Genomic DNA, 19,610 nt, shown 5'->3' with positions numbered 1-19,610 from the left:
TATGCCTGAGATGAGAACGGGTTGGATCACCGCACCCGTCATGGTGCTTAAACTAAGACAGTAAACTATCCCTGTTGAACGTCAGCATCTTAGCATCATAATTGTGAGCATATTAGCATGGTGACATTTAGCATTTAGCTCAAAGCACAGCCTCACAGAGCTGCTAGCATGACTGCAGACTCTTGAATCTTCTTGTTTACACTAATATTTCACATTTACTAACATCAAATGTGATCTTGTAAAACCCACTATTTGAAAATGATGGACAGAACAAACAACATACTGGTGATTTATTTGTGAGTGGAGGTCAAATGTTGGTTGTGTCGTTGGCGCTAGAGGAAGGGTCATGGAGTTCATCTTCTGGAGATCAGGGGTGTGATCGGTTAAATCCACGACTATCTGGCCAGTAGATTTACAGATTCTTTTGGCCTGATGGTGGCGTCTAAGGGAACGTGCAGATGTGGGACCATTAATATATACATGTACAATGTGGCCACTACATGTTGAGATGTTTTGGGAGGGAAAACCTTTGTGAGACTTTGAGTTGTGAATCTAGACATGACTTGAGGTTAACTAATTAAAGTGGATGAATAGGTATCACTGTAACATGTCATTCACTCAGTCACTACTCTCTTTCTTTCTCTCTCCAGTGTGGAGCAGGAATTTCCTCTCTCATTACCAGTCTGCCTGGACTCAGTGGGACGTTCCTCCTCCTCTTCGCCTCTCTCCTGTTAGAAGCTGGACTGCAGCGCGTCACCTCTCATTTGTCTCTGGAAACAATGGCACAGTTATATAACCACATTCTTCAAATACTTTCACAAAAAAATTGGTTTTAACGAGACAATTGTTTTTAGCCTTTTATGCAGACAGAAGTCTCTTCTGCACAGTCACACTGGGAGCTGACCAGTACAACCAGTCTGATCATAGATTAAACCCGAATATCTGACGATTGGACTCAAACTGAGCTTTCTTAATGCAGATCTCTCCAAACTTTATTGTTGTTAATTGGAACTTGCCAACTCCTCAATTTGTAACCAGGACAACAGAGTCCTTACTGAGTTGTGTTCTGGTTATTATACTTCAACACAACACTAAATAATCTCAACTCAAAGGACAGCTGTTCTGGCCTTTTTTTCAGATTTTCAACCACACTTACTATATAGATGAAGTCAATAGATATACATGTAATCCTCACTGCATAGTATATTTCCAGTGTGTAAGATTGTATATCATAATTACATATTAGATTTCACATGTTTTCTCTGTTGAAAACTTTATGAAGACATCAGAGCCACCTGAAACTGTGGATTGGTATATTTCAAATCCAACATACTGTACATTAAAACCCAGAACTGAGATTACAATGTATGAAAATATGACTGTGCCAAATATGAGCCGCCGATGACAAATGCGTCCGTTCATCAAGTCAACTGCAAAAGGCTCCGACCACAGTCCAAACATTTATTATGCAGACTACTGACACACTATGCATGCTAGTATGTAAGCAAACAGGCAATGGGTATAACATGTTTGTACCGTAAACCAGAGGATTACCAAAAAAAAAAACAGTTTGTTGTTTGCAGCTGTTTGGGATTTAAGATATTGCAGATCCTAGGTCATTGACAAAATGATAAAATAAAACTAATAATTCTACGGTATTTCCGGTAGTGGTCTCTATAAACATAACTTCTGCAAAATTTTGTTAGAAACATCCGTAATAAACCAAGAACAACCACTGGAATATATATCGGATCTCCGTACTGTTCTCTTCTGTCTGTACCAGAGCCAGGAGGCAGTCAGGGGAGTTGGGAGCGGGTCAAAGTTCACTCAGCCAGGAAAACTTCAGCCATTTCCTGTGGGCTCTTAGCCAACACACACACACACACATACATACAGACAGACATATCTTTGTGTGACTCTATATGGGGACACATTATGGGCATAATGCCGTTAACCCAACCCTAACCCCCCCTTTATATTTAGGTGCCTACACCTAACCAAACCAAGTCTTAACCCTCAAACAGCTCTTTATGAATATAGTAAAAGAAGCCGACACACACACACACACACACACACACACACACACACACACACACACACACACACACACACACACACACACACACACACACACACACACACACACACACACACACACACACACACACTGACACGCTTTCTGTTGATTGGTTGTGACAGTCGGGACAAAAGCCCAGCGAGGCTGAATAGCAGAGCTGTGTCTGTGTCTGCCTGCGATTCATAAATCCATCAACACTGATCACCTGTCACACAATCAACCAGATTGTGACAGTGTCTTTCTAATGCTGCAGCTAGCCTGGTTCTCTCTGATTTGTTTCCGCGTTTCAGACCCTTAAACCAGTCAGATGTTTTTAGGTTGGGATAAAGAATGGGGACATTAACTTTCTGTGTCAGAGACACAAAAATGCTCTGAGCCCAATATTTACAGGAATCAGTTCCTTATTGGATGAATATGCACCTCACAATTTACATTCAGTGCCAACGCAGGAAGGAGTTTGTCCTTAGCCAGGTGGACAGTCAGGGTGTCATGTCCATAGACCTACAGTGATGACTGGCTGAGCCAAATGCCCCATGCACATCTTTAAAGGCATAGGTGTCACTTACATTGTGGACGCTGCAGACATGGTGGGGACCACTTTTTGAAAGCATTTTGTTAAAAATGAAAATCCTTAAGAATAACAAACAAAACATGCAATGTAAATATATAAGAAACATGTACGTTGTCCAAGAAAGTAACATGAGCTAAAAAAACAAGCTACATTATACTTTTGCCAAAAAAAAAAAGAAAGCTCAATCTTCTGGGGGAGGACCCCTGAAATCCCCACTAATAGAAACTCCGCAAAAAAAAGAAACGCCCCTATTTCAGGAAGATAATTCTGTAATCATCCAAATAACTTTACAGATCTGTATTGTAAAGTGTGTAAACAATGTTTTTTTTATGCTTGTTCAATGAACCAAAATAAATCAATGAACCTGCTCCTGTGGAACAGCGTACAGACGGTAGCCAATTAAGGTCACAGGTCTAAAAACTTGGAAGACTAAAAAGACCTCTCTACTGACTCTAAAAAACACCAACAAGGATAGCAACAATTTGCCCGAGTTACACCAGGAGCGAACAATCCCTCCGTCAGCGCTCAGACTGTCTGCAACAGGCTGAGAGGGGCTGGACTGAAGGCTTGTAGGCCTGTTGTAAGCCAGGTCCATAACGGACATCTCTGGCAACCTATGGGCACAAACCCACCTTGGCTGGACCAGACAGGACCGGCAAAAAGTGCTCCTCACTGATGCGGTTGTGTCTCACCAGGGGCGATGGTTGGACTAGTGCTTTTTGTCCAATGAGGAATTCTGAATGAGCGTTATATCGAGGTCTGTAATCTGGAGCGGGATTGATTTGGTGGTGGAGGGTCCATCATGATCTGGGGCGCTGTGACTTACAGGGAAGACATCCTCCTCTCTCATGTGGTACCCTTGAGGGCCATTCCCCCAAGAAATGTCCTTGCATGTATAGAGTACGGTCTAGACCTGCTCTTTTATGAAAAGCGCTGTGAGATAACTGTTGTTGTGATTTGGCGCTATATAAATAAAATTAAATTGAATGTGCCTGTGTGGAAGACTGGGATGACGTCTCTCAGCAGTCCCCCTTTAGAGCTGTCAAAATTCGCCAGAAAAATGAATAACTTCACCTGCAGCTTAGACCCCATTCATCATCCCTAATCAAGACCTGCCTTCCATCCATTACCCCACTCATCATCAAAAGCATTAATTCCTCCCTCACGTCTGGATCAGTCCCCACAACACTAAAAGTTGCAGCTGTCACCCCCATCCTCAAGAAACCTGGTCTCAAACCCGACATCATGTCCAATTTCCGAGCCATCTCCAATCCAGTATCGCTGGCACTGCACTCTCCTGGCTCTGCTCCTACCTCACCAACAGACAACAGTTCATCAAATTCAATAACTGCTACTCCTCCACTGCTCCTCTGCCACAAGGCGTCCCCCAAGGTTCGGTGTCTGGTCCTCTCCTGTTCATCATTTACATCCTGCCACTTGGTAATATCATACGTAGATATGGTCTCCACTTCCACCGCTACGCCGATGACGTCCAGATCTACATCTCCACCAAATCCATCACCACAGTTACCTCTGCAACTCTGATCAGCTGCCTCACCGACATACAAACCTGGATGCAAACCAACTTCTTACAACTTCTTACAATAAATCTGACAAGATCATCATCGGCCCCAAATCACTCACACAAAACACCAACAACTTCAGCCTCTCCATCAACAACTCCACCCTGTCTCCATCCCCACACATGGAGTCATCTTTGACAGCAACCTCACTTTTGAACACCACATCAACCATGTCACCAGGACTGCCTTCTTTCACCTCAAAAACATCGCCTGTCTCCGCCCATCACTCACCTTCTGTGCTGCTGAAACCCTGATCCACGCCTTCATTACATCCAGAATCGACTACTGCAATAGCATCCTCTATGGTTCACCTGCCAAAGCCCTAAATCCTCCTCCTCACACATAAAGCCCCCCATAACGAGGCCCCTCCCTACCTCACAGACCTGCTCCACCACCACAATCCCTCCTGCAACCTCCGCTCCTCTGACACCAACCTCCTCTCACCACAAATCAGGACCAAGCTCCGTACCTGGGGCGGCAGAGCTTTCACCGTCGCAGCCCCCCCCTCAGGAACTCCTTACCCAGACACATCTGAGTCTGCAGCGACATGGACTCTTTCAACTCACTTACCAAAACCCACCTTTTTAGACTAGCTTTTAACATCAAACAGAGCCACTTCCTCTCATGTATTTCCGCACCACATGTTTTTATCTACTGTTTCTATATTTTATGTTGTAATCGGTTTTAAATATACATAACTTCTGCTTTTACCTGTAAAGTGTCTTTGAGTGTCCTGAAAAGTGCTATAGAAATAAAATGTATTATTATTATAAGAACTTGCAAATCTGGTGCAGGAGATGTTCAGCGACACATTTTTCAATATGTATGTCTGTGAAACTTAATGCACATATTTATACATGTTGAGTTTGCTGAAAAGAAAAGCAGTTGAAAGTGAAAGGACCTTTCTTTTTTGCTGAGTTTATTTCAGCATTGAATATTTCATTAAAATAGTATTAAATCTTCTTTCTTCGTCAGCTAAGTTCGTGGTCACACCCCTAATCTGAGCCCTGATGTCCCCACCGCTTTTCAACCCTGTTTGATTCACTCACATGATCCCGGAGAATCTTTAGACCAGAGAAATGCATAAAGTGTTTCGTACCTTCAAAGGTACATTAAACAGTAATTCTAACTGTGTGGACCTGAGGAGAGATGAAACTGAAGCAGAAGTGTAATTTTATTTGTGCAGCTCAGTGAGACTCCTGTGCCACGTGGCTCATTGTTTAGTCTGTCATCTGTGTACCCGCCCACGTGTCGCCTGTCACCTGTCACCACATACTGAACATACCTGCACTTTCATTTTCACGCCAGGGAAAACCACAACTGATAAACGGAGAGAAGGTGAAGGGGTGTGAATTCTCAGAAATGGAGACAGAAAGCAGGACAGCCATGGCGGAGTGATAGAAACGATAGTACGACACACGCTTCATACAACACGCTGTTCTGAAACTGTCATTTTCATGTCATTCCTGTGAACTGTTGAGAACTACAGAGAATTCAAAAAGGCTCTAGAGAAGAAAAGAGGTTCAACTCTGGTTTCATCAGCAGGGGGAGCTCAAAGCTTAAGATCACTTTGTAGTGTAAAATAAATGACTGTCAATCAAAATCAGAATTTAGATTAACCGGGTTCAGACCACAGCGAGCAGAACAGTTGTATTAAAAACAAGCTGTCCTTCTTGGTGACGGAGTTTCAGGTGCAGGTATGAGATGAAATGTGCTCCAGTTTGAGAAACGGGTCGATGATTTGTAAATTTATCATATGCAGAACAAAAAGACTGCTTATGAAAAGGTTTTATTCATCCTTTATTTAGTCTGGCAACCTCAGAGTGGTTAACAAGCACAGGCTGGGAAAGATTATTAAACTTGACTAACTTGAACTATCTGGGTTAAGAAGTTAGAGCCACTCAGATGGCAAATGCCATTCTGGCCGATCCTAAACACCCCAGAGTTTCAACTTCTGCTATCAGGTAGGCGGTAGTGCACTTTCCCCCAGAGTGCCAAATCAAACAGATATCTGAGATCATTTGTTCCAACAAACTGTAGGCCTGGTTTCTGTTGTACATACACTAAAATACAGGACTGATGGACACACAGTGCTCTATGGTAACTTTACTGTATGTTGATAACATCGGTTGTATGTTAAATTTATTTATGTATTGTATTAATTTATTTGTTTTATGATGTGTATTGACTGCTGTCTGCAAATCAAACTGCCCCTCAGGGACAAAAAAATGCAAAAAAAGAGATTATTGTTGATAGTAGGATTGGGTTCTGATAGCTGATCACATTTTGTTCTACAGTTCCCTGTCCCGAACTCTGGTGTGTTTGTGTTAGTTCGGTTCATTTAGGCTGGTGTGGAAGCTGTCAATCAAACCACCAGGCTAAAAACTTTTTTTTTTTACCAAATGAATCAAACTAAACAAACGCGTCAGAATTTGTTTAAAACCAAACCAAGCAGGTTAAGTGTGACAGCACTAAATGGCTGTACAGCTGCACACTGATGCTATGGTTTCTCCGTCCAGAGCTTCAGTGTGTCGGAGCGATGGAAACGAAAGACTGAGAGAATGAAACAAGCTAAATTCTGCATCAGCTCTTTATAATTCAGATAAACTGAGCTGATAAGTCAACTGTAAATGTTAGCGGAGAGGAATGTGAACTCTCTGACAGCCTGCCAACTCAACACTGAGAGAGCTCTGAACTGTTTGGACTTTGACTTTGACCCAGTTTAAATTTAGGCCAGAGGGAGAAGCTGAACGACTAATGATAATAATGCTGTTATAATACCTAAATCACTGCTTATAAAATAGGCACCACTGCTGCTGATACAACCCCCAAAATCCCACTAAAACAACATACTTGAAGCTGCATTGATTGATTGATTGATTGATTGATTATTTTTTTTTAATTTTTTTTTTTTTTAAAGTTCAACTTACCCAGGATATCTTTGGTTATCTGGGTTCACTTACCCTAACAATCAGGATTGGGATAAGCGGTCACACAAGGCTGGTTCTCAACTCGATAAATCAATCATTGATCAATCAATGTTCACATAAGAGGCGGAGTTGGCAGCAGATGACCAATCGCAAACATGGAAAAGTCCACTGGCAGCAGAGCGTCATATTGTACAAATTATAATATTAGACAAACAGACATAGTCTGAGCAGAAAATCTCAGAGTGAATGCCTAAACGAACAGAGGTAGCGTTTAACAATGCATTGATTTGATATGCTCTTATGGCGCGTATGAAAATATTTGCCTTATTCTTTCAGCCCGGCTGTGTGTCGACGTTTCCACATTGAATTACCCGTTCTCCCTCCCCGACTCGTCACATATTTGTAACGCACTGGGGAGCCCTTTAGCCTCATAGTTCAGCGCAGTGGGGGGAGCCCTGTAGCGTCGGTTTTTGACGGTAAAGGCAGGTATATGATATTTAACAGAAGGTATATGATATTTAACAGAAAAGGCTCAGTAAGGAGGTGGTTGGAGGGCCAGAACCCGGACTTTGAACCAGGAGACCGGGGTTCGTGTCCCGTGTGAAACAAAAAGTCCATCCATCCATCGTCAACCACTTATCCTGCGTACAGGGTCGCAGGGGCTGGAGCCAATCCCAGCTGAGCAATGGGCGAGAGGCGGGGTTTACCCTGGACAGGTCGCCAGTCCATCGCAGGGCTGAAACAAAAAGTCAACATTAAATATTTTCATTCAAGTTATGCAAGTTACGTAAACTGCGTAAATTACGCAAATGACATTATTGAACGTACGTGTTAACTGACATACATAATTATTTTAACCCAAACTATGATCTTTTCTAACCTTAACCAAGTAGTTTTTGTGCCTAAATCTAAACAAACTGCAACGTTTCACAACTTTAATTACGTGCCATTTCAAAATGACAATGTTTCGAAACGCTAGCGTTTTATTTTGAAAATGTAACTGGACGTTGCATATTTGTTGTTGCTAAGCGTTGCTAACTTGACCTTGAAGCCCTAAACGTACAGAAATGACACTTAAAGGTGAACAGCAGGCGTTAAAAAGTGACACCAAAGAGCCTTGACCAAGTGTCAATATGTGACGAGTCGACAGTGAGAACGTGTTGCATTGAAAGACTGTATAGGCCCGGTTTTCAGAACTTCTCGTCTCTTCAAAAATCACATTATTTATTCAACACATTCAAAAATGTTCCAAACATTGTTCTAAATCAACTTCTTAAAGCAACAAAATGAATATCGATTCATGCCGTAAAAGGTGCTCACACAGTGGTTGAAAGACTGAATCTCAACATTTAGGCTACTGAAAACTCCCCCACATTGCAAAGAGAGAGAGGGCTACATGACCAGTCTTTATAATACCAGATAGCTACTAACCTAAAATAAACTTCATTTCAACAGGCCTACCAAACTATGTGCTCATAATATTCAGTCTCGCATAAGAAAAATGAAATCCATTGATTTTAACGGCTGCGACAGGCTGTGTGAAAAATAAAAAATATAAAACACATTTCAAAGCAGTACGAAGGCTGTCACATCCTAAAAACCTACGACAAGTAGCCAACAGGGCTTAAGCTGCTGCAGCAGCTGAAGCTGGGTTTGAGGAGATCTGAGTTGTCGGCCAGAAAAGCAAAACAATGAGCTCAAAGAGGCTGAGAGGGAAAGTGCAGAGTCAGCTGATAATTCTCTGGATGCGTCACTATGAGCGATACATTACACATATTTACACATTTAATCAGACCTTTGATTAGTGCAGCTTTATGTTCTCAAGCCTTTAATGCTGCTAAAACATTAAAAGTAGTGCATACATCGTTTACAACACTTTAGTTGTGAGCTGATATAAGGACAGTTTCATCAAGCGTCCTTAACTGGTGTATAAAGTTAATGTATGATAATCCACCGTACAACATGTTTTTATGTTTAAATGATTACACACACTAACGAGTCCCTGCAGCGTCCTATAAAACATTTATACACACGTTCAAAACTCATGCAAACAAACTTGAAGTTTCATTCTTGACCTTGGAAATACCGTCGTATTCAACACTTCTTAACTCGTCAAGTTACTTCCGGAGCTTTCAGCCATGTTTTGTGACCTTCATCTATGGATTGAGTATTTTTAAACAAATGCATCATCCTTTATAATATAATGAATACCTTTAACAATGTAATAATGTTAGACTTTGTAATTCAACGGTTTAATTGTCAGTCATTCATTAACATTCATTAAAGTTACAGATGCTTCACAGGAGGATTTATAGGATTGTTGACGTTACACACACACAAACACACATCTGCTTACAACTAAATCATGGTGCATTATTAAAATGTATTAAATATTTAAAAACTGCTAAGTAGGGGTTTAAAATTAAGGGTCACTCACATTTCCATCCCCAGTGATGCAACACATTTACAGTTCACCAACAATAGCTACTTTCCCTTATCCCTAAATGAAACCTAACGCTGCAAAGTGAGCGACGTTTGTTTGTTCTGTTCAAGACTCAAGTCCAAGTCCTCACACCTGGGTGACATTCTGAGGACAGGGGACACTGTGTATTTATGTGGTTATGGCTCCATCTCGTGTCCATGAACAGACCGACAGTGTGCAGTTAGTTTTCCTGCTGCTCACCGAGGCACAGCTTACAGTCTGCACCTTCAGAACATGCACATTATTCTCCACCTGCAGCTCTACAACCAGCTGAAAGATTCAGGTCCAGCCGTAAAGAAGCAGTAGATTGCGATGTGAAAACAATGTGTGTTGGTGTGACTGGTGGTTAATGATCCACTGAATCTGCAGCTTCTCGGAAAACGGCTGTTTCCAAACACAAGAAGCAGCAGCTGACTCTGAGCCAAGGGTGTGTAAAGAGAACCGGCTGTTGGGAGTTTCATCTGACTCTGCAAATCCAGAAGTTACTTTTAGTTTAAGAGCTTTTGGGAAGAAGAGTTCAGAGCCGTAACATGTCATGTCACATTAACATGGAGGCTGCAGCAGCACAGAGTTTAATACACAGACAAATCTTTTCCCACCTTCTGGGAAGAGTCATCTGTACTTTACTTTAGGTATATACAATTAAAGCTATATGCTTCTACTCTGCTACATCTCAGAGGCAAACATTTATCTTACTGGATCTTGGTGGCTCCATAATTTAAAGGGCCCATTTTGTTCTTTTGTAGCTGATAATACTTCTGTACTTTTACTCAAGTATAATTGTTGAATTTTACCTGTAACAGAATATTTTTACATTGCAGTTATCTGAGTAGTTGAATAAATGTATGACTTAATTACGATCTCTTTTTTGCACAAAATAAATCAATGATGTTATTAAGAAATCAGTAGACCGTCAGTTTCTCTGCCTACAGATTACATCTGTATTTATTTACAGCTGTGTGTAATTTCTAGTTTGTCTGCTGCAACAGTTTCAGCGTATCTGGTTTTTGAGAAGGTCTAGGACGCTTACTGGTTCGTGAGTGTCAATAAGGTGAGCGGTGATTGGCTGAGCAACGTGTCTATCACTGCTGTGGTGGGCCTCCGTCAGAGCAGAGTGCAGACAGAGAGATATGGTTAGTCTGCTCAAACTGCAGCCACCAGCCAAAGACAGAGTCTAAAGACAGAAGTGAGGGTTGTGCTTTTGCAGCAGGATGGGCTCCAACAGCTCCAGCGTGAACAACATCCCAAACGCCCAGGAGCTCATGCAGGAGACTGGCTGTGAGTTCCCACTTTTTTTGGCTTTAGTTTCATGTTTTTCTTCCTTCTGAATAATCTTACATATGGAGCTGTTTGTGGAAACCAGGAGAAGAGGGAAGGAGAGTAAAGAGAACAGGTTAGCTCCCAGGCAGTCAGACTATCTAAAGAAAAACAAGTTTAGCAGTAATTTTTTTTGTTAAAGTTATAAAAACTCTAGAGTCTCTTGAGTTCAGTCACTCCTGAATCATGAGTCTGTATGAAGATGTTGTTGTTTTACCTCGTCAAGTTACTGATTCCACTCCTATTTCACTTTAATCTGAATACATAATGAAAGTTCGAGTTGTTTTAATGTTTGCCACAAATGGGACTCTGACGGTGTTGCTGTTGGGGAACTGAGGGAAAGTGACAGCTGTGAAACATGAAACCACAGCTGTCAGAAAGGAGGTTTCCTGCTGCAGATGATCCACTATAATAATGTGAACAGACAGAAAATGTACTTTCACATATTCCCACATACACACAAACACAAACAAATGTGTTGTGAAGCATTTATTTACCGTTGAGCCATCTGTCCAAATCAGATAAATGTGTTAAAAATGCATGGAGAAGCTTTAAGGTTCAATCATTTATTATCTACATGGATGCTTCCTAGGAGTTAAAGCTGCTAATAATGTCCTTTTTATATCTATTTTATTTAAGCTATTTGTTTATTTTATATACAGCTCATAAATGTTAAAGAGGGGGTGCTAACATGCAGCAAGATGAATGAAATAAGTGAATAAACGATAATTTCCTCTTCTGTAAAATTACTATAATTAAATTTTTTTCTGACAAGGTTTTGGTCCTGGAAAAAAATACTGAGTCACATGAATGTTTCTGCTTCTTCTACTACTTCTATAATATACCTTTTGGGGTTTAGACAATTGCAAAATGTCTGAAGCACTTAATTTTGTTTTTAAAGTAACCTTCATTTAGCACTTTAGTACAATTCCTATCACTGTATGTGTCTGTGTTTATTTGCAAAATTTATTTAAAATGTTACGGAATAAGGAAAAAACTATTAAAACATCCATTAAAAATATTTTAAAACGCCTTCAAAATATATGCACACATTCCAAAATTTCTATTAGTTCATATTAAATCAAATACATTAGTACCAAAAATCACCTCACTTGGTGTTAGTGTTCAGGTAAGGGGTTAGGAAATGCATCATATCAATGAAATGTCGCCACAGGGACAGAGGAACAAACATGTGTGGGGGTGATATCTGCAGCGGCCTCAGTCTGAGCTCTCTGATAGCAGCAGAGTGAGCGTTGTAAAACTCATCAGTGTTGTTCCATCAGCCGTTTATCTCAGTTTGTGTGTGAACACCCTGAACTGTCCACACTTACGCAGACACTGTGGAGGTTGTTAGCCAGATACGTTTAACAGATAACCGCAGTGGCTGCAGCCGTTTGTCTTCAGTGGTGCAGAAAGAATGCGTTTACTGTCTCATTATTTGATAGTTTATTGTAAGTACTTTGTCCTGTTAGGATAAGAATAACATTTTTTATGATGTTGGCACTATAAATGTCAGCAAATCTCATGTGCAGAGCCAAACCAGCGGTGGTCTCTGCCGACTGGTGGCTCACGGTGCATTCAGGTGCTCCTCATCCCATCTCGTTCTTCCGACTTCAGTGTGTGTTCGTGTGCTCTTAAGTCAGAACGTGGAATCAACACGGACGCTACAACAAAGACGTGTTGGATTCACATTATCAGAGCAGATAAACAACATGCAGACATCTAGTTCACTCTACATGGACAGCAAACTAAAAGTTAGAACCAGATTACACGTCTGCAAAATGTGCAATACGTCTTTTCTAACTTCTAATAATCCACCATTACTGCTAACGTTACTACTTCTTCTTTTTCATACGTAGTGATGAAACACTTTTGTCCGTTTGGGCTGCTGTAGAAACATGGCGGTGCCACGTGGTGACGTCCATGTCAGAGGACCCGCGGTGTCTGTAGATAGAAATGTCTCATTCTAAGGTAATAACAACATGGCGGTTCATTATGTAAGGTCTTTATATCTGATTATACCACTGAAATTATATTGCATTTCTCTCAATAGATCCTCAGAAATATTACACACTGGACCTTTAAACCCATCAGAGGGTCACATGTTCCTTCTTTACCACTGACACACACACTGTAGCTTATTCTGACTCAGTAGAGAAATACTGCAAAACATACACCGTCCTGCTGCCCTAAATACTTACTGAAGAACCGTGGATTCATGAAACAGCCTCCTGCCCCTTTTCCGGGCCTGGTGTCGGAACGCATTTTGACTAATAAGCGCAGGTCTCCATTAGACGCCTGGTCTGGTTTTTATAGAAGTTCTTTGGATGTGTAAAACCTCTGAAACCCCGCGGGTTCGCCGCTTTAGCTGCTTCTAAGCTGCTCGGATTGTTAATACAAATATTAATGTTTGAACTAGGCCTGTCAGCATTAATCACGATGAGATGAAGGAGCGATCATTAATTGTTAATCGCTTGTGACAAATATTCTTATATTACACTGTCACTGGTGCTGTTTCCAAAGAATCTTTGCTGAAAAGATCTTTGGCTGCTACTATTTTGACCCTTCGATGCACCCTTACTTGTTGTCCTGCTGCCACAGACAATTCCTACCTCCTGCTGCAGCCATGGAGATGAACAACAACACAGTCCCAGACGACTCCGTTGACAAGTCAAAAACAGTGCGCACCAAAGCGCTTCGAGCTTAAGCTAACGTTCCCATCAACGAGCTAAGCATACAGCTAGTACAGCTAATCAGGTTGATGCTAGCGGACTGAGGCAAAGCACTATTTTTGAGAGTGCAAGTCATGCACATTGTCGTCCTGAATGAAACGGAGAAAGCAGTCAAACTGAAACTCCTACTTGAAGCAAGTGCTGTGTCATTTTGTTATGGACTTTATAATGTGTGTACGTTTTGTGCACATTTGCTGTAGAATTTTTGAAATTGAGCTTAAGGAAGACTATATTTCATTTACATTGATTATTTTTCCTCAGTCTCGTTGCACATCTTTTGATTTGAAATAATCAAATCTTAAAGTCAAAGTTCAAAAACTAACTTTCTTTGCATTAATTTGATTTCCAATCAAGATACAGTGGCAAGAATTGTTATCATTGTTAATACCGACTTAAACAGTTAAGATATATAATAGTAATGATAATAGAATTTTAATCATGTGATAAAACATGCAATTAATCACGATTAACTATTGAAATTCAGCGATTAATTGCGATTTAATAATAAAATTATCTTTAGACAGCCCTAGTTTAAACGTATGATCTATATGTCAATGTAAAACACACTTTGTTCAACTAGACAGAAAGAAACTAAATCTCTTTCTACTCTTTCTCTTTCTGAGTCTTTCTACTGTTCCAACAATCACCAGCTCTGGTTTGGTTGAAATAAATCCTTAATTCACAGTTAGATGTGAAAAGGCAGCCACAAAACGGGCTCTTTGGGGACAAACGCGACCGTCAGAAGTACATCGACTAAAAGTGCTTTAAGTGGTTTCTGGCGTGATGGGTTTTTGATTGGTCTGTTCTGTGTTTCAGTCTCTGCTGCGCACATCCTCCGTCTGCATGAGAGGTTTGAGTTTCTGGACAAAGACAAAAGAGGACAGCTCAGGTGGGTGGACCAACAGATCAGTTTTTGTGTTATAAACTGTAATTATTACACTCTGGACTAAATGTCCACAAAGACAAATGAGTCAGCTCAGAGGGAGAAGTGCGACCATGATGTGTGTTTCTGATGTGGCAGCAGGCGGAGGTTATGTCATAACTTTTCTCCACATTTTTTTATGCTTTCTAACCACAAAAAATAAGAAATGATTCTGCATCTTGAACATAATGAAACACCTCGTTAAAGCTTTTTAAAGTTCAAAACATATTTGTGCATGAAGGCTAAAACCAGGACGTTTGTACTAATTCACCAGTAACGTTGCATTACCCCGTGCTAGCAGCTCCGACCACCCCCTGCAGTCTTCATGGAGGTTTTAATGATCAGTGTTTGTTAAAAGGTGTTGACATCATCTCCAGGATACTTTGTGATGCTGTTGAATATTATTGTGGTGTTTAATTTCAGTTGTGGCTAACTGATATCAGCGTACTAAAGCTGTCTTTCTCAGTCCTCAGGATTTCGGAGCACTGCCGGAGTTGGCCCTGAACCCCATCGGAGACCGAATCATCGGTGCCTTTTTCTCTCCAGGGTACAGCGGCCTGCTAATGTTTCCCTTCTATAGACTAGATTAGGGCTGCAGCTGATTTTAGTATTGAAGCTTCAGTAGATTATTTCAAACAGCTGTTTGTTATTATAAAGATAACAGTTATACAGATACATAATCTGGGTGAAAGGATGGATCAGCTCACGCAGGTAGCAGGGACTGTCTGAGCTACAGAGAGCTGCAGCTCCCGACACCCAGTTACCTCCTGACTGTGAGGTCACAGCTCACGGCCCAAAAAGGAGAACAACAAACGCACGTGGTCACATTTTCAGCTGAGGACTGCGGCTTACTTTGGCTTCAACTAAACATCCATCATGATTTCAGTTAAATGCTAAAGTTACTGTTAGCTTGTCTGTGGTCCGCTGGCAGAACACCGGCTGCTTTCTGATCAGGCGCCGTCGTGCTGTTGCCGAGGCGACATAAGTTTTACGGTGGACGGACGGTGACATCACAGAGTTGTTGTTTTCTTTAGTTTGAAATAATCCCAGACTTTGGACACTTTCTTCTTTGTCCCTCGCTGTTTTCTCTCTTCCTCCACTTTGAAACAGCGCCATCATAATCACGTCGCGTTCACAGCGTAAGCGCGATGTGCGACTATAATAATGTAATAAATGTCCGGGCGAAACACTGTGCTGTACAGTTACATGGATTAAACGAAGCATCGTGCAAAGAATTTGTGTTGAAGCATTTTATTAATCGATTTTATCGATTTAATTGATGAATCGTTTCAGCCTTAGACTAAATAGGTTTATTAAATGACAGTAATGCTGATTTTCAAGCTTTAGTCTGTTCACCCCCTAGTTCTTCACATAAACATTGACTGTGGTCCAAGGCACACCATAGTGTTTTAGATTTCTGAACTTTTCTGCTCTCAGGCAGCCTTTGGTTGCAGTTATTTCTTTAATTTATTATTTAGTCACAAAGCTGTCTGAACTAGAAATTAATAGACCAGAGTATAATTGAATGACAACGACGTGGCAGCAGAAGGTGGAGAAAGTTGGTTCTTTTGTGAACACAGAGAAACATTAATCACAGCTGTAGTAATGTGGGCTCGGACCTTACAGCAGCTGTATTTTAGAGCAGTTTGTTCTCTGTCCTGTGGTTGTTAGTCACTTTCAACAGGAAACAGGAAACGTTTCCCTTTCCCCTCTCTCCAGACAGGAAACGGTGGACTTTGCCTCCTTCGTTCGGATTCTGGCTCATTTCCGTCCCACAGAAACAAACCGAACCAGAGATGGAGCACAGCAGGAGCCGGTCAACAGCAAGACCAGAAAACTCAAATGTCAGTCCAGTTTGGTTTGTTCTGCTTCAACTTGTGCAGTTTGTGAACCACTAATGATTTAGAGACTGTCTGTCTGTGTTTTCAGTTGCTTTTCAGTTGTATGATCAGGACAGAGACGGAAAGATTTCCAGAGCCGAGCTTCTTCAGGTCTGTAACTGTTAAACTCATCAACGTGTTTCTGCACAATACATCAGAAACCTCTTAAGGTGGTACTGCTCACATTTTGAAGTCAGTTTCAGACTGACTGGTTTCAGGCACATTTATTTGATACCCCCCCCTCTCCCTCTCAACCCAACCAGCTGAGGTTCTGCTTGAGGTTTAAAGGTAAAGGTATTGTCTCTTAGAGACACACCCGGTGCGTCTCACACAGACGCTAAAGGGTACCTTTAGTTTCAAATAACTACACTTTGTCACTCTTTCTCAAATCGTCGGTATATGACACCCTGAGATGAGAATGGGCTCTATCCACTGGTCCACCGTGCCGCCAAAACAACCCATTCTCATTTCAGGGCGTCGAGAAAGGACTCATTGTTGAGACCCCTTGGAGTAGCTTTTTAACACCCTGGGTACCCTTTTGCGTTGTTTTTTTAAGTGTAGGGCTCCGCGGTCAAGGTCGCAAGAACGAAAATGTAGCGCCCTGTTACCCTTTCAAAATAAAACTACTGGTTAACGTTGTGAAATGGCACATCGTTAGGTTTAGGAAAAGTAAAATAACTACATTACCTTTCTGTTATTTATAGCAGCACTTTTAGCGTTAGACAAAAAAATAGAGGGCTTCCCCCAGTGGATTGAACTATGACGCGAAAGGGTGCCATGTGCATTGGTACCAGACGCCGAAATGGATGGATTGGCAGTATATAAATTGAACTGAAAACAAACTTCCATAGAAAATTTTCAAACTACCCCTGTACCACAGATTACTTTCTGCATTTTATGTGTTTTTGTATTTTCAGTCAAATTACAGAACATCCAACAGTTAACAATCTCTCATGGCACCCAAACTACAAAAATCAATAGGAATGATTGTGTGTCATCTGCATAGAAATTAACGTATAATGTCTGCTAATTATGTGGCAAAGAGGTAGCAAATAAATACAGAAAAGAATGGGGCGCAGAATCGACACGAGGTACACCACAAGGAAGTTTTAAGATCCAACTTCAGCAGAAACATGCCTGTCAGAGAGATTTGAACTACCTAATAGCCAAGTCATGTCCGACTTGATTACTGACTAGCGTATTGACAGGTGCTGCGGGCGATGCTGGGGATCCAGGTGACGGAAGAGCAGCTGCAGAGCATCGCTGAGCGAGCTATCCAGGAGGCTGACCTGGACAAAGATGACGCCATTTCCTTCGACGAGTTCAGGAAGGTGAGAGAGTCAACCCACAATTGGGGATAATAATCCGAACAAAAAGCAGTGATTGTTTACAGAAATTAGGTTGAATTTTAGGATGTATACCTCCATAACAGATGCAAATGTATGCTCATTTATTTTAGGAAAGTAAAGTACCATTGTGAAGATGAAAACCTGAATATTTAACAATAAAATAAACCGTTGTACTGTAATAAGAACTCACACACAAATTTAATTCAGATAAATACTTTTTGAATTTTTGTAAAATATAAATGAGCAATTTGCAAGCATTCTTTTGCATGTGAATATGTGTTTGGGGAACATGATCAATGTTTACATCGACACAAACAAACTCCTTCCACTCTTAAAGTATTAAATATTATGAAATGTGAAAAAATATATATATCACATTAAAAACACACTAACATCCTGGAGGAATCACTCTGAATATGTACATGTAGGAAAAGAATGTAACATAACTTAAAATTAAAAATTGTTCTTATTGTGTTTTCAGTCACTGGAGAAAGTGGACATCGATCACAAGATGAGTATTCGCTTCTTAAGATAAAGACACTGCTGATGTTGAAAAGAAGGCAATCGGATGCTTGTTCTCTTTACTAAACTTGTTAGAGGAGATAAAGATTGAGACACAGCGTGTGAAATGATGTGGTGGCCTGGTGGATTCGGTCAAAGATTAAGATATCTTTTAATTGGTATAGATACATCGAAGGAGTCTAATGTGATCCTGCTACGAGTTGACACCAAAAAACATCTGCAGCGCTGAAGCACAGGGCTGCAGATGAATATGGATGATAAGATGTTCAGATAAGAGAAAGTAATCAATGAGGTGGGGCACACAGGTGGTGCAGGGCCCTACCAGCACAGAGACCTAGGATTCAGTTTTGTAAGAGTTGAGGAGAAACTAAACCACTGGACATACAACAACTAGAAAAGCAACTCAGAGTAGAGTAAGAGTAGAAGCAAGCTCTATCTAACAAAACCATGAAGCTAACTATGGCTAAGTGAATACCTTAAGAATTATATTTTAGTGTGATGAACAAAAGAACAGATACAAGTCTGTACACACTGGCACTTGACATCAATTAAAACAAATTATCTTTTTCTTTCCAAAACAGTGCTCAAACATTTATCTGATAGTAATCAATACTCCCATATGCATTTTAAATACAAACACAACTGTCAGTCTGGTGGGAGCTGGTGAGGGATCATGCAGTTGGCTGCCAGGTCTGAACAGCGGGAGGTAACGTAAACTATTTGCAGTTGATATATTATTAGTAGAGGATTACAGACTCAGTAGTTGGAGTCTGGCCGATCACTTAAGCGTCTGTCAAGCAAATAAAATGATCAGGGAGGAGAGAGGCCAAGGTGTCATAACCACATTTATCTCCAGTTGATGTTTATAAAGAGGTGGTATTCTGCTTTTTGCCTTTTCCCCTCTCCTTTATTGAGTTTCTATCTTTTTTGTGCATGTAACAGGTTTGCAAAGTGAAAAAGCCCAAAGTGAGTTCCCATCTCCCACAGAAAACTCTGCTCTGAACTGAAAACAGCTCGTTTGTAGTCCAGCCGCTTCCCTTTCATCCCTGTGACGTCACATGATGTAGAGACAGAGCTCAGTTAAAACTTTATGGATACAGATTAATAACTCACCGCTCTGAAACTCTCGCTCCAGTCCGTGTTGCCGAGCCGGTCGGCAACACGTACGGCTGAACCCGAGCCGTTTACCGGCTTCTCGCCGACCCGCCCTACTCTGCTTCTGATTGGCTAGTAGTCCTTAACTAG

At 41.1% G+C, this 19,610-nt stretch overlaps 1 protein-coding gene across 2 annotated transcripts; it reads left to right on the top strand.

Annotated features, from left to right (window-relative positions):
- Window positions 1-10,782: 10,782 nt before the first annotated feature.
- chp2 (calcineurin-like EF-hand protein 2) lies at window positions 10,783-19,351 on the top strand. Of its 2 annotated transcripts, none has more exons than XM_046073918.1 (7): window positions 10,783-10,921; window positions 14,509-14,581; window positions 15,081-15,161; window positions 16,334-16,458; window positions 16,544-16,605; window positions 17,703-17,825; window positions 18,325-19,351. In XM_046073918.1, exons 1-7 carry the CDS (start codon window positions 10,855-10,857, stop codon window positions 18,376-18,378), a joined length of 585 nt encoding a protein of 194 aa, XP_045929874.1. In that variant the 5' UTR covers window positions 10,783-10,854; the 3' UTR covers window positions 18,379-19,351. The 2 variants fall into 2 exon arrangements, with proteins under 2 accessions (XP_045929874.1, XP_045929873.1); XM_046073917.1 differs by having other exon boundaries at window positions 16,286-16,458.
- Window positions 19,352-19,610: the final 259 nt, after the last annotated feature.

This window comes from Micropterus dolomieu, linkage group LG17, assembly GCF_021292245.1.
Source record: "Micropterus dolomieu isolate WLL.071019.BEF.003 ecotype Adirondacks linkage group LG17, ASM2129224v1, whole genome shotgun sequence".
NCBI classification, from domain to species: Eukaryota; Metazoa; Chordata; class Actinopteri; order Centrarchiformes; family Centrarchidae; genus Micropterus; species Micropterus dolomieu.
This window is presented reverse-complemented; position numbering and strand designations above follow the sequence as displayed.

Coding starts and splice junctions, on each gene's coding strand:
- chp2 (XM_046073917.1), top strand. CDS start 10,855: ATGGGCTCCAACAGCTCCAGCGTGAACAACATCCCAAACGCCCAGGAG. Junction 15,162..16,285: donor GGTGCCTTTTTCTCTCCAGG/GTACAGCGGCCT, acceptor TGTGGTTGTTAG/TCACTTTCAACAGGAAACAG. Junction 17,826..18,324: donor CCTTCGACGAGTTCAGGAAG/GTGAGAGAGTCA, acceptor TTGTGTTTTCAG/TCACTGGAGAAAGTGGACAT.